The sequence below is a fragment of the Carcharhinus amblyrhynchos genome, chromosome 5 (assembly GCF_965287045.1).
Source record: "Carcharhinus amblyrhynchos chromosome 5, sCarAmb.v2.hapA, whole genome shotgun sequence".
In the NCBI taxonomy this organism is placed as follows: Eukaryota; Metazoa; Chordata; class Chondrichthyes; order Carcharhiniformes; family Carcharhinidae; genus Carcharhinus; species Carcharhinus amblyrhynchos.
The window spans coordinates 104,765,364-104,779,402 of record NC_137328.1 but is presented as its reverse complement, the minus strand read 5'-3'; the positions used below and the strand labels follow the sequence as shown (position 1 = coordinate 104,779,402).

General features: G+C 41.1%; 1 protein-coding gene across 2 annotated transcripts in view; it reads left to right on the top strand.

Moving 5' to 3' along the window:
• The window catches only part of erbin (erbb2 interacting protein), a 242,877-nt gene that overhangs the window by 218,999 nt on the left and 9,839 nt on the right, over positions 1–14,039 (top strand). Inside the window, exons 21-25 of one of the 2 annotated variants that reach the window (XM_080189379.1) lie at positions 3,708–3,851; positions 5,414–5,536; positions 9,862–10,086; positions 11,105–11,197; positions 11,422–11,496. In XM_080189379.1, the coding sequence (XP_080045505.1) occupies positions 3,708–3,851; positions 5,414–5,536; positions 9,862–10,086; positions 11,105–11,197; positions 11,422–11,496 (660 nt within the window). The remainder of the gene's footprint in view (positions 1–3,707; positions 3,852–5,413; positions 5,537–9,861; positions 10,087–11,104; positions 11,198–11,421; positions 11,497–14,039) is intronic. The other variant, XM_080189380.1, reaches the window with a different exon arrangement.

The following is a 14,039-nucleotide window of genomic DNA, read 5'->3' as shown; positions in this document are numbered from 1 at the left end:
CTCAGTTACTCTGCATGTTGTGAACAGCCAAAGGGGCATGCTTTTTGATGTGCCAATTGGGATATACGGCTTAGTTGTTTGGCATTGCACCAGCACTGAAATTCATCTACTGCATTATTTCACCCTCAACCCAAATTCACCTTTGAAATAGAGCAGTCTAACAAGTTCCCTTTCCTCACATTAGGTTAAGCAATCTACTAATGGGTTCTATTTACTGCAAGCCCGTCTTCATTAATCAACATACATGTATACAAGGGATTCCTAAAGCTTCATGCACTATAAGATTGGCCTTTTTGGCAGTATTCTAAGTAAGGCCTAACCTGTCGTGCAAGCCTGACATTGAAATAGTATACATCAAAATGCCTTGAGGGATAATGGCTACCCCAGTCAGATCATTGCTTACTGTGTATCATGCACATGCACAAATTACCCTGAAAGGGTAAAGTATCTCAAAACTTGAGATGAAGCTAACCATTTCATGCTGCTACTATGTAGTAACAACACGAGTGGGTATTTTCTAGTAATAGGATCCACTGTCATTCCCAAAAGGCGTACTGCCTACCACGTAGATGAATTTCAGTGCCAATGCAATGTCAAGTATGTAGGTCATATATTCCACCAAGTGACAGATTATATCAAACAGCACGTCCCTTTTGTTGTTCGTAATAGGCAGAGTACTAATCCTACTCAACCAACCCACATCAGCAAAACTAAGAATGTAACGTCTAACGTCACGCATGATTCTGTGGTTGGACAGCACTTGCTGAACAATCCTGACTGTGCTAAGAATTACACTAATAGCCAATTTAAGATTATCATTCAGGCTCACAATGTAAGTTAATTTTATGCTTGCTAGAAGCTACATATGTTCCTATGCAAGCATCTGTCCTCTGGGGAAAAAAAAGATGAGCATCTGTCCTCATGAGTGCAAGATAAAAAGCTTCAGCAACATAGCTCCTTTTCAGCAATATAATACATGGTTAAATGCTCTTTTTAAGGATTATGAATTATTCAAAAATAATTTGTATTATTTGAATAGGTTAGAGAAAGTTGTACAGCAATTTCAGTGTATCATTGATTACAGCCTTTTACTTCAAATCTTTATTCAAAATATTTCATGAACAAATCATCTTGCTGTTAACTGCAAGTACTACTAACAGTTCTTAACCTTCCCTGTTCTGTGAAACACAATTTGTTCGGATATTTGGGAGAACAGTATCCGAAGGTACATAAAGGAAGGCATTTGACAAGGTGCCACACCAAAGACTGCTACATAAGATAAAGGTGCACAGTGTTACGGGTAATGTATTAGTGTGGATAGAGGGCCACCTAACTAACAGAAAGCAAAGACGGGGTAAATGGGTGTTTTTCTGTTTGGTGATCAGTGACTAGTGGTGTGGCTCAAGGATCAGCATTGGGACCGCAATTGTTTACAATTTATATAGATGATTTGGAGACAGGGACCAAGTGTAGTGTGTCAAAATTTGCAGATGACACTAAGATGAGTGGCAGAGCAAAGTGTGCAGAAGATGCTGAAAGTCCGCAAAGGGATGTAGATAGTCTAAGTGAGTGGGCAAGCGTCCGGCAGATGAAATACAATGTTAGTAAATGTGAGGTCATCCATTTTGGTCGGAATAACAGCAAAATGGGTTGTTACTTAAATGATAAAAAATTGCAACATGCTGCTGTGCAGAGGAACCTGGGTGTCCTTGTGCAAGAATCTCGGAGTTGGTTTGCCAGTGCAGCACATAAGAAGGCAAATAGAATTTTGTCCTTTATTGCTAGAGGGATGGAGTTTAAAAACAGCAAGGTTATTTTGCAGCTGTATAAGGTGCTGGTGAGGCCACACCTGGAATACTGTGTATAGTTTTGGTCTCCTTATTTGAGAAAGGATGTACTGGCACTGGAGGGGGTGCGGAGGAGGTTCACGAGGTTGATTCCGGAGTTAAGAGGGTTGGCTTAAGGGGAGAGACTGAGTTGACTGGGGCTATACTCATTGGAATTCAGAAGAATGAGGGGCGATCTTATAGAAAGATATAAGATTATGAAGGGAATAGATTAGATAAAGCAGGGAAGTTTGTTTCCACTGGCAGGTGAAACTGGAACTAGGAAGCATGGCCTCAAAATAAGAGGAAGTAGATTTAGGACTGAGTTGAGGAGAAATGATAGAAACCGTACAGTACAGAAAGAGGCCATTTGGCCCATTGAGTCTGCACTGACCACAATCCCACCCAGGCCCTACCCCCATATCCCTACATACTTTATCCACTAATCCCTCTAACCTGTGCATCTCAGGACACTAAGGACAATTTTTAGCACGGCCAATCAACCTACCCCGCACGTCTTTGGACTGTGGGAGGAAACCGGAGCACCCGGAGGAAACCCACACAAACACGAGGAGAATGTGCAAACTTCACACAGTCAGTGACCCAAGCTGGGAATCGGACTGAGGTCCCTGGAGTTGTGAAGCAACAGTGCTAACCACTGTGCTACCATGCCGGAGGAACTTCTTCACACAAAGGTGTGAATCTGTGGAATTCCCAGCCCAGTGAAGCAGTTGAGGCTATCGCATTGAAAGTTTTTAAGACAAGGATAGATAAATTTTTGAACAGTAAATGAATTAAGGGTTATGGTGGGCGGGTGGATAAGTGGAGCTGAGTCCACAAAGAGATCAGCCATGATCTTATTGAACAGCGGAGCAGGCTCGAGGACCAGATGGCCTACTTCTGCTCCGAGTTCTTCTTATGAAGTTCGAAAATCACCTTGCTTTTCTTTTAAATGTGGAAGATATGTACAGGATAAAATCTATTGTTAAGCCACATAGTTGCATAGTTTTCATATTCATCCCTCTAACCAGATGTAAACATGCTCATTTGAAGTAAATACGCTTAATATTTAGAAACAGCGGCTCCTTGGCTACCAGCAATGTTGAGATCCTTGCATGTTTAACTAGCAATTGCTCACCATCAAGTAACGCCTGCAGAAAATATTGAATGTAACTAATTGGAACTATCTCTTTTAAATACCTCTTTCATTTCATTGCAATCATTTTCAACTTGCATTGCTTCATCATTTGTTGGAAGTACACCTAATGTGTAATCCTAGATGGTTTCACTTTTAAATTTTGTATTCCCCAAAAGCCCCACACATTTCAAACTACTTTTGCTTCCCTTTTGAACTACCACCTCAAGTAATGGCTTAGCAAATTTCTTCCAAGTATGAAAAGAAAACGTGCTGGAAATACTCAAAAGGCCAGGCACCATTTGTGTAGAGAAACCATGTAGAGAAATATTGAAGTTTCTCCCAAGCTTTTGACAATATCACTCTTGGGTCATCAGCCAGAAGGACTTCCAGCAGTCAATTTACATTTTTTGGCCAGCAATATTGTAAGTCAAAATTATTGCATTGAAATAATAAAAATTGTTTCCAAAATTTAACCCAAGGTCCAAAGTTGGGTTACCTTTGCTTGCATATTTGCTAAATGTTTTTAGGAAGCTGTACTGAAAAAACGGGTGTGTATTCAGATTAACATTAATGTCAGTTGGTTGGTTCTAAGTATATGTTTTGTGTTTTGCATGCTATTTCTTTTTGCATGATGCCTCAAATCTTTGGGGGAAAATGTTGTCTCTTGCAATTTATCCTGTTACTGCATGCTGCACTAATCTCTGTGTTAAAGCTGTGGAATTTTCTTGTCCCTCTTTATTCAGAGCATGCTGTCTAGATCGTTTAATTTCAATTACGCTGCTTTTAGCAGCATGCACTCTGGAAGCTGTAGGGAACTGCACGACAGCCAGGGCAACGTTGCCTTGAGTGTTGCAGACGGAAGGAATTCCGGAGTGCACATGTTCCGTGTGAGTACTAATAATGGGCCAGTTGTGATGAATGAGTTTTGTAGCAAGTACTTGAGCAATCTTAGCTACAAGTAATCAGTTTTTATATTGAATGTCAGTCATCAGGTTACATGGAACTAAAAGTTCTTCTCCACTCTCTGTGGTTGTACGTGAAAATTCGTTATTAGAGCAGGTAAATCCACAGCTCCGTGCATTTCCAGATCTTAACACAATATATAAAGTACTTTGCAAATTTATAGCGTTCATTATACATCGTCGAAAGATCTTGAGGTTAAGTAACACCCCCCCGCCCCTCCCCCGTATTATTCCATTTCCCCACTTCTCACAAGAACATGTGATTCAAAGTGAATTAGAACTCTGTTGGTGTGGCAGCTGTCTGTTGTCTCACATCAATGGCTGTTCTTTATGTTTAAGCTTGGGCAGAGTGCCTAGGATGACTGTCCTGTCAAGGGGAGGGAGGTGGTTTCATTGTAGTCAAACTCGCTTAATGTCCGCATACATACGTGCTCCAGTGGGATCATTGAATAGCAATCACGTGGGCAAAATCTGGTTGATATGCCCTGTATCCAGCAGGAGGTGGGGCCCAACGCAAGATCCATGTTGCTGCCCTAGCAGAAGTGATTCAAGTCAGCAGAGAGACAACCTGAACTTTCCAAGTTACTATATGTAAAGGAAACAGCCCCATTCCGAAATGATGTCATTGGGAATGCTGACGCTCCTTTCAATAATATTCACAGTGTTCACATCTTTAAAATTCTTATTTCTTTTGACCTGTTTGTCCGTGAAGCTAAAACGTTTAAGTTTGCTGTAGAATTACTTCATAAAGACATGTAGAGACAAACAAATGAATGAGTGTACAAATTTGGAAGAAAGAGTGGGCCACTCAGCCACTTGAGTTTGCTCTGCCATTCAGTAAGATCGTGGCTGATCTGGTTGCAACCTCAACTCAGCATTCCCACCTATCCCTAATAACCTTCCATCCCCTTGCTTATGAAGAATCCTTTGCCTTAAAAATATTAAAAGACTCTGCTTCCAACACCTTTGAGGAAGAGTTGCAAAATCTTAGCAACTTGCTGATTTTAAAAAAAACTCCTAATGTCTGTCTTAGCTTGATGATTCCTCCATTTTTAAACAGTATCAGTGGAGACTTTATGAAAGTGTTTTGTAGAATACCTTCCTGTCCCATTCCTTGTTTATTGTCAATGTGCTGTTGCTGTGTGATTCAGTTCAAAATTATTTAATGTATTTGAAATGGAACTCTAATTCAGCCCAGGCTTTTGTTGCTTGCTTAGCTTTTGTCAAATTAATGAAACTAAGCTCCTGAACACTTGATTTACACATGGGTTGAAAATTATTCTAATCCGAGAGGCCCAATTGTTCTAATCTTGCTCTTTTTCGAATGACGCAACGGGAACAAACTTCGTTTTTGCTGAACATAAGCTTTAAACATTTTCTTCAAGTAGAATTTTGAGTATTTTTTAAAATGAAAACCGACCATCATTTTATGAGTTCTTTTATGATCATTGTCCGAAGTGGTTGATGTTTGCCCATTTTCATCATAGTATCCATCACAAGGTAACAGTATCGGGGACCCAAGTCAAGATGATGTCTTCAGCATTGGGCAGCAGGGTTACTCAGCTGGCACACATGTTATGAAGGATATTCCTCCAGACAGCATTAGAAAAGTAAGTGTTCTACAAGTGATCAGTGTTAAGAGTATTTTACAGCATAATTCAACGGAAGGTTGTTACCCTTTTTAATATTCTACAGTGTACACATTTTCCATGCTGTGTGCCTGTTTTAATTTTGTTACAGCATTTTTGATACAGATTGAAAATATATCTTTGGTGTGTAACGGATACCATTAATGACAGCAGTGGCATTGTTTTACATTCCAGTTCAGTTCAGGATAATGAGGCACAACCCTGCAACATATTCATTGCCTAGTTGTGCTGCAGTTTTACTTTTCTGATTAACCACATTTGATCATTAATTGCGAAATTAAAAAAATTTCCTAATTTTCCCACTTAAATTAGGCAGATCTTGATCAAGATTTCTGTTTTGTCATAAAAGGTGCAGGTTTTTTTTTAAAATCGGGTATTAGCTTTCAATAGAAACTCTGATTTTAGTTCTGCAAGTATATCTTGTAATTTTGTATTGCCTGAGATGCATTAGCCTCATAGTTCCTCACCAGTGGAATGCCACTGAACCAAAAAAAGCATTGAAGCTGTTCACATCAATTTCCCTTTATACACTTATCTAGTTGAGTAATTAAGTCACGCATGGTAACAGATATCAATGCTGCTTATTATTTAATTGATAAAAGTCCTTGCTGTAGAATGAAATTTGACCTATTTACAGTGGATTTCACTTCTGATCAAGTTGAAAAGGTAATGACTGCAAAATATGCACATCCTAATGCATTGCAGAACAGATGTCAATGCAAAACCAGAACCATGGACAAAACGTCAGCTAGCTGTTCCTACATCAGCAAACAGATTTGAACTGTGAAGCAACACTGACAGCAGCAGCACAGCTTTAATTGAAAATTAACTTACAAACATTCATCCATCATTATGAAATACTTTGAAAGGTTAGTCATGGCACGAGTCAATTCTGGCATCCCAGATTGCCTGAATCCACTACAGTTCACCAACTGCTGCAACAGGTCCACAACAATCTCCATCTTCCTGGTCCTGCACTCAATCCTGGAACATCATGATAACAAAGAAACCTATGTCAGAGTCCTATTTTATCAACCACGGCTCAGCCTTTAACACTGTTATTCCTACAAAACTCATCTCCAAACTCAGTGGCCTGGAGCTCAGCTCCTCCCTCTGCGACGGGATCCTGAACTTCCTAACCCACAGACCACAATCAGTAAGGATAGGCAACAACACCTCCTCCACGATTATCCTCAACACCAGGTTTAAATGGTTGTGTACCTCAGCCCCTTACTATACTCCTTATGCACCTGTGCCTGTGTGGCCAAATTCCCCTCCAACGCAATTTTCTAGTTTGCTGATGACACCAACATACTGGGTCGGGATCACAAACAATGTCGAGACAGAGTACAGGAAAGAGATAGAGAATCTAGTGAACTGGTGTGACGACAATAATCTTTCCCTCAATGTCAACAAAACAGTGGAGATTGTCATCGACTGCAGGAAACATAGTGGAGAACATGCCCCTGTCTACATCAATGGGGCCGAAGTAGAAAAGGTTGAGAGCTTCAAGTTTATAAGTGGGCAAATCGCCAACAACCTGTCCTGGTCCCCCACATGCCAACAATATAGTTAAGAAAACTTATCAATGCTTCTACTTTTTCAGAAGATGAAGGAAATTTGGTATGTCAGCTACAACTCTCTCCAACTTTAACAGATGCACCATAGAAAGCATTCTTTCTGGTTGTATCACAGCTTGGTATGGCTCCTGCTCTGGCCAAGACTGCAAGAAATTACAAAAAGTCGTGAATATAACCCAATCCATCTCACAAACCAGCCTCCCGTTCATCGACACTATCTACACTTCCCACTGCCTCGGCAAAGCAGCCAGCATAATTAAGGACCCCATGCACCCCGGACGTTCTCGCTTCCACCTTCTTCCGTCAGGAAAAAGATACAAAAGTCTGAGGATATGTACCAACCAACTCAAGAACAGCTTGTTCCCTGCTGCCATCAGACTTTTGAACAGACCTAGCTTATGTTAAGTTGATCATTCTCTACGCTGTCACTGTGATTGTATGACATCCTTTCCTGAGATGTGACCATCACTGGCAGAGCCAGCATTTGTTGCTCGTACCTACCTGCCCTTAATTTCCCTCCATCTGAGTTACCATCCTTGTCAGCATAATGAGTACCCAGAAATCTGTGTACCTATTAGACATCTTCACATCCTCAAGAGTTCGCTGCTTTGTCTCTATTGAGAGCCCTCTTCCTAAAACTTAACTATTCCTCTCTAGTGGTGAGTTCTTAACCACTTGCTAGCCTAACTCCTATCAGCTGTTTCTCGACTTTAAACTTGATTATATCACAAGGCAGTTGCTAATGTAGAAGACCATCCTAGTTTATCCACTCAAAGTTGCTCTAATATTAATCTAAGCTTTTCTTTTATTAATTGGAATATCTATCCCTTGTACTACTAGTTATTTAATTTAAAATTTGACCTTTCCCATCCATTTATGCTTTTCCAACACGCTATAAATTACCTCCAGGTATTAATTTTCACTGTTGAAAAGACCAAGTCTCTCCGCTCTTTGCTCTTAATGGAAACCTCTGCATCAGCTGAATTAACTGAGCATCCTGCTCCCACTGGCTTTTCTGGAAGAGAGTCATTGGATATTTTTAGACAGTGGTGGAGAGATCCTTGGTGAACAAGGGAGTGATACGTTCTTGGGGATAGCCAGCGTGCAGACTTAAGGTTACTATCCAATCGGCCATGATCGCATTAAATGTCAGATCGGGCTCAAGAAGTTGAATGGCCAACCCCTGTTCCTTGTTTATATGTTCAAGACATTGCCTTGGATTTTCACCGAGCCAGGTTGACTTGGAAACCCTTGAAAAATGATGACGGGTCTGTATTCCAGATTCCTGGAGCACCCGAGGAAACCCATGCAGCCACAGAGTGAACATGCAAACTCCACACAGTGACCCAAGCCAGGAATCGAACATGGGTCTCTGGTGCTGTGAGGCAACAGTGCTGACCACTGTGCCACCATGCTGCTTGTGGTGGAAGCAGCAATTTTAAAATGACTCTGTAACCTGGGTACAAAAATATTTGTTCTTTTGGTATCAGAAGCTCCCAGAGTGAAGCCGAGGAAATAGAAATATTTTAAATGATTGGCTTTGGAATAACTATTCTCTGTGTGTCAGCCTGTCTTGCTTTTTCATTTCATAATATTTTATAACTTGCTGCATGTTCTGTCCCTGAAGGTATTCCTTAACCAGCTTTCAGATCTTTGCATCTGTAAAAATATATCTGCTGAAAAAATAAACTCTTTTCTCCTGCCGGCACCCCCACCCTGAACATCTGTTGAGGAACACCGTTACTGTCACCTTGTCTGCGAAACTGTAAGCAGCTGGTGTGTACAGCTGAGGCACGTATCATCTTTACCCAGTGTGTTTTGGGAGGTGTTCAGTGTATAAATTATTCATGTCTACTTTTTGTGGCAAAAGATGATTTTGGAAAATGAGATTTTGTTTTTTTCTAAATTGACACCAGCTATTAAATATACCCATGTGCCAGTTGTAATTACATTTTTAATGTCCTGATTTTTTTTGGTGTTTTGTTTTTTTTGGAGGAAAAAGTTATGTAATTTTTTACAGCAGACTGCATTCAGAGTATTGAATTAATCTTGGTGGAACAAATTCATCCAGTGTACTGGTGCACTCAGTGTCACTTGATTGGAATGATTTCATTTTCACAATCTTCTACACCTTTGAGTCCCTAATTCAGTCTGTCACTTTCAAGAGAGTGGAGCAGGAGCATGTTTTCCACAAGTGAAAGAGAGCAATGCCATCAGACTTCATTTATATATTTTAAATACTTGTTCTGGATTTTGTTCACAAATTGATAAATAGGCGTAACCTGGCCCTGTAAAGTTGACGTGCCCTAGGGAACTGCCATCGAGTGCAATAAATATGAAATTGAAGATTTCAGCAGGGGATTGTATCTGTTCTTGAGTTATGAAATATGATTCAAGGTAGAAAAAGATGGAGATGGCACAGATTGGGCCCCAAAGAGATCCAAGATGATGAAGGAAGATAGATTGGCTGAGTGGTCGCTTCTGAAAAATCTCAGAAACAGGATCACAATCACACTCAGAAATGTTTCAAAACTATGGGTGGGATTTTCCAGCCTCGAAACCAGAAAATCCCACCCAAGGTCAACAGACCTTTCCATAGTCCGCCCATCACCCGTTCCAATTCCCACAGCGGGCAGGACAGTAAAATCCATCTTATAAGTTTTGAAGTAAATGTTTTGAGGTTTTCATTGCTACTTTGCTACTCAGGTGCCTTTGACAAACGGCCAGATGTACCAGTCTTCAAGAGTTCCGATGAACTGCAGCCAACCACATCACACAATGTCCCAAGTAACTGTTGGGAGACATCCTTCTCGGGAGCAGCTGATTGATTATTTAATGCTAAAAGTATCGCATCAACCAGCATACTGTCCAACACAGGGGGCAACAACAAGCCATCTGATGAGACAGGGTCGTGATATTGTACAGCAAGAGGTAAGAATTAATTATATGATCTTTCTCCTCGTATGCCTAATATTTCTCCCATTTTTTTCTCTCCTTGACTTTGTTATAATTTCTACAGAGAATGTTAACTTGTAAAAAGGTACTTTAATTTCCAGTTCTTCCAGAATTTCAAACTTGAAGAACCATACAATGAAATGAAAAGCAAACTAAAAGCAACATTGTCCTAACAATATTCAATAGGCAACTTAGACTAGAAACTACAGAAAAGATCTTCCATTTCACTTTGAAATTAACAAAAATCCGCCCTATTTTTACTTTATTTACCCTGTCCCTTAATTGACTGCTTCATTCTCCAGGATCCAATCCAAAGCTATTCTCAGCTCCTCATGGCTAGCTTCCTTTTCTAATCTGATAACTGCTAATAATTTGTTTTCGGAGTGTAGTAGTGTAGAAAAATGTGTTGGTAAGCAGTGTGATGGATGGCCAAATCTGTGTGCTTGATGTTTGTGATTGAAGTAGAAATATTGATGAAAATGGATTTCTATGAAATCCGTCTGAACTATTGTAGGCAGAGCCTTGTTTTGAAATCTCATCTAAAGGGCATACCTTTTCGACTCCACTCTCTCTTAGTCTGGATCATAGACTAAGAGAGTCCTACTCTGAGTCCACAGATTACTATGTGGAGCTGAAAGTGCTAACAGTTAAACAATTTAACATAAACTGTACAAATGCCAGTCAGTAAAATTTGCTTTAGAAATATTTATGAAGATTGTGGAAACCCATGCGCTTGAAATGTTCTGTCCAGTGGGAACTGTGTTGAGAGTGCACTGTAATTAGGATTATCTTTTGGAGAACTGCATGCTTTCATTCCCAGTGTGCAGGCGAGACATGTGCTCAAATCCCGAAGGTACAAATGATGAAAAGGATTTTAATCTCCTTTTTTTGTTTTTTTTTGTTCCCCTCCCAGTTTAAATTACGGACGTCAGTTTAAGTAACAGCAAACTATCTCCATTTAATTGAAAGTGGTTTCCTTTGTCCTGTTTTCCAGATGCATGTTAGAATAGATAAGAATCCTGAGCTGGGTTTCAGTATATCTGGAGGTATTGGAGGTCGAGGGAATCCCTTCAGACCTGATGATAACGTGAGTATTTAACTATCTTATTACTTCAACTGAACTTCAGCCATTTGAAAGGAAAATAAATCTTGAGCTAACCACATGTTAACACTTAGTAGTTTAAGTAATTACAGTAGATTTTAGTAGAAAATCACTGAACCTTGTTTCAATTGGAATTACCCCGACGTGTTCCAAGTTGTATACATTGAAAAACATGTTTTACACTTTTTGACACTTTATTCATTATTTAGGGTATATTTGTGACTAGAGTTCAACCAGAAGGACCTGCTTCAAAACTGTTGCAGCCTGGAGATAAAATAGTTCAGGTAATTTCTTGTTAAGGTCATTTGATTCTCTGATCTCCACATTGTCTTAAAGAATTGTGCTCTGTCTTGCTTGTTTTCTCCTGCTATCTCAAGCACTCAATCTCTTTCTCTTGAATTCACTGATCACGCATGCTGTCATGCATGTGCTCCAGATATTTAAGTTTTGCTCATTGGTTAATATTTCTTGCCTTAAAGAAAACAGCTCAAAATCGTTTACTCTCTATCAATAGCAGGTTACCTTTTACTGCTGTACCGTGAGGAGGAACTTCTTCACTCAAAGGGTGGTGAATCTCTGGAATTCTCTGCCCGTTGAAGTGGTGGAGGCTGCCTCGCTAAATATTTTTAAGACGCGGGTTGATGGGTTCTTGATAAGAGAGGGGATTAAGGGTTATGGGGAGAGGGCGGGAAAGTGGAACTGAGCCACAACAGATCAGCCATGATCTTATTGAATGGCGGGGCAGGCTCGAAGGGCTAGATGGCCTACTCCTGCTCCTATTTCTTATGTTCTTATGATAGCTTCATCCATTGTTGCTAGCTCAATGCTCAGGTACAGGAGCAGGGATGTCCTGTACACTTATACAGGGCCTTGGTGAAGCCCCACCTGGGCTATTATGTGCAGTTTTCGTCCCCTTATCTGAGGAAGGATGTAATAATCCAATCAAGATAAGTTAGAAGATGGCACTGCCAGAAAAAGAGTAAGCTTGAGGATTGGAAGCATTTTAGAATTCAGTGAAGTGATAATGTTACCCAGGAGGTTGTGGCCATCACCTACAGAAAGTCTTTGGGTATACTGCTGCCAGCCATCTGATGAATGACCTTGCACAGTTGTCATTGGCTTAGCTATGAGTGCATCTTGGTGGAGTTGGCACACTCCAGGACCTCTGTATTAATGATCTTGTCCTACCAAGAGATGCCAAGGATATGTCTGACACAGCAAAGGTGGAAACTACTCATTTTTCTGCCTAGCAAGAGTTGTCTGCGCCTCACTATTGAAGAGTGCGCTTGAGGTCACAGGCTTTGTAACTGAGCATTTTGATCTTGATTAGGTTGCTGTTGTTTCACTCTTTTACTCAGTTTGGACACGACAGCTGCAGCTTTTGCAGTGCCCATGTTGATTTAAACGTCAAGTAACTGATTGGAGATTGTGAGGCCTAGATAATGTGAAGCTATCAACCGCCTCCAGCGTCACATTGGCAAGCTGCCATCTACCAGCATTGGCAACACCCTGGACCATGCTATTTGTCATTCTGATGTTAATGGTCAAACCAAACTCTACAGGCATTTGCTGCTGAAGGTATTATTCAGTATGGAAAGCTGGTGCAGTATCAGTGTAACTCTAATGAGCACTTATCTTGGATCTCACTAACCAAGGCAGTCAGTTCTGGTAGGTCAGTGGATACCCTTTGTAAATGACCTGAAGGTATATGATGATAGCAAAGGGAAGAATATACCAAAGAGTATCAGTGCCAGACACAACCCTATTTGACACCATCATGGATTTCAAACAGTTCCAATGTTTCCCCCCTCATCACTGACCTTACCTATCATGTTGTCATGGGAATAGAACACTACAGCACAAACAGGCCCTTCGGCCCACGAGTTGCGCCGATCACATCAACACCTACCAACCTACAGACCTATCTATAACCCTCAATCTCATTAAACCCCATATACTCATCCAGAAGTCTTTTAAAAGACCCCAGCGAGTTCGCCTCCACCACCACTGACGGCAGCCGATTCCATTCACTCACCACCCTCTGAGTGAAAAACTTACCCCTAACATCACTTCTGAACTTCCCTCCCTGCACCTTAAATCTGTGTCCTCTCGTAGCAACCATTTCAACCCGGGGAAATAGCCTCTGAGAGTCCACCCTATCTATTCCTCTCAACATTTTGTAAACTTCTATCAGGTCTCCTCTCAACCTACGTCTCTCCAGGGAAAAGAGTCCCAGCTCCCTCAACCTAACTTCATAAGGCATGCCTCCCAGTCCAGGCAACATCCTTGTAAATCTCCTCTCTACCCTCTCAATAGCTTCTACATCTTTCCTATAGTGAGGCGACCAGAACTGCGCACAATACTCTAAATGAGGCCTGACAAGGGTCTTATAAAGTTGCAGCATTACCTCCCGACTCCTAAACTCAATCCCTCGATTAATGAAGGCCAGTACACCATACGCCTTCTTGACCACCTCCTCCACCTGCGAAGCCGATTTAAGAGTCCTGTGGACCCGGACCCCAAGATCCTTCTGCTCTTCAACACTACTCAGACTTCTGCCCTTGATAGTGTACTCGTTCATCCCGTTGGTTCTGCCAAAATGGACGACTACACATTTATCCGCGTTGAAGTCCATCTGCCACTTCTCCGCCCAGTCCTGCATCCTATCTATGTCCTGCTGCAACTTTTGCCATCCTTCCAGACCATCCACAACGCCACCGACCTTAGTGTCATCAGCGAACTTACTTACCCATCCCTCCACTTCCTCATCCAGGTCATTTATGAAAATGACAAACAACAAGGGTCCCAGAACAGATCCTTGAGGCAC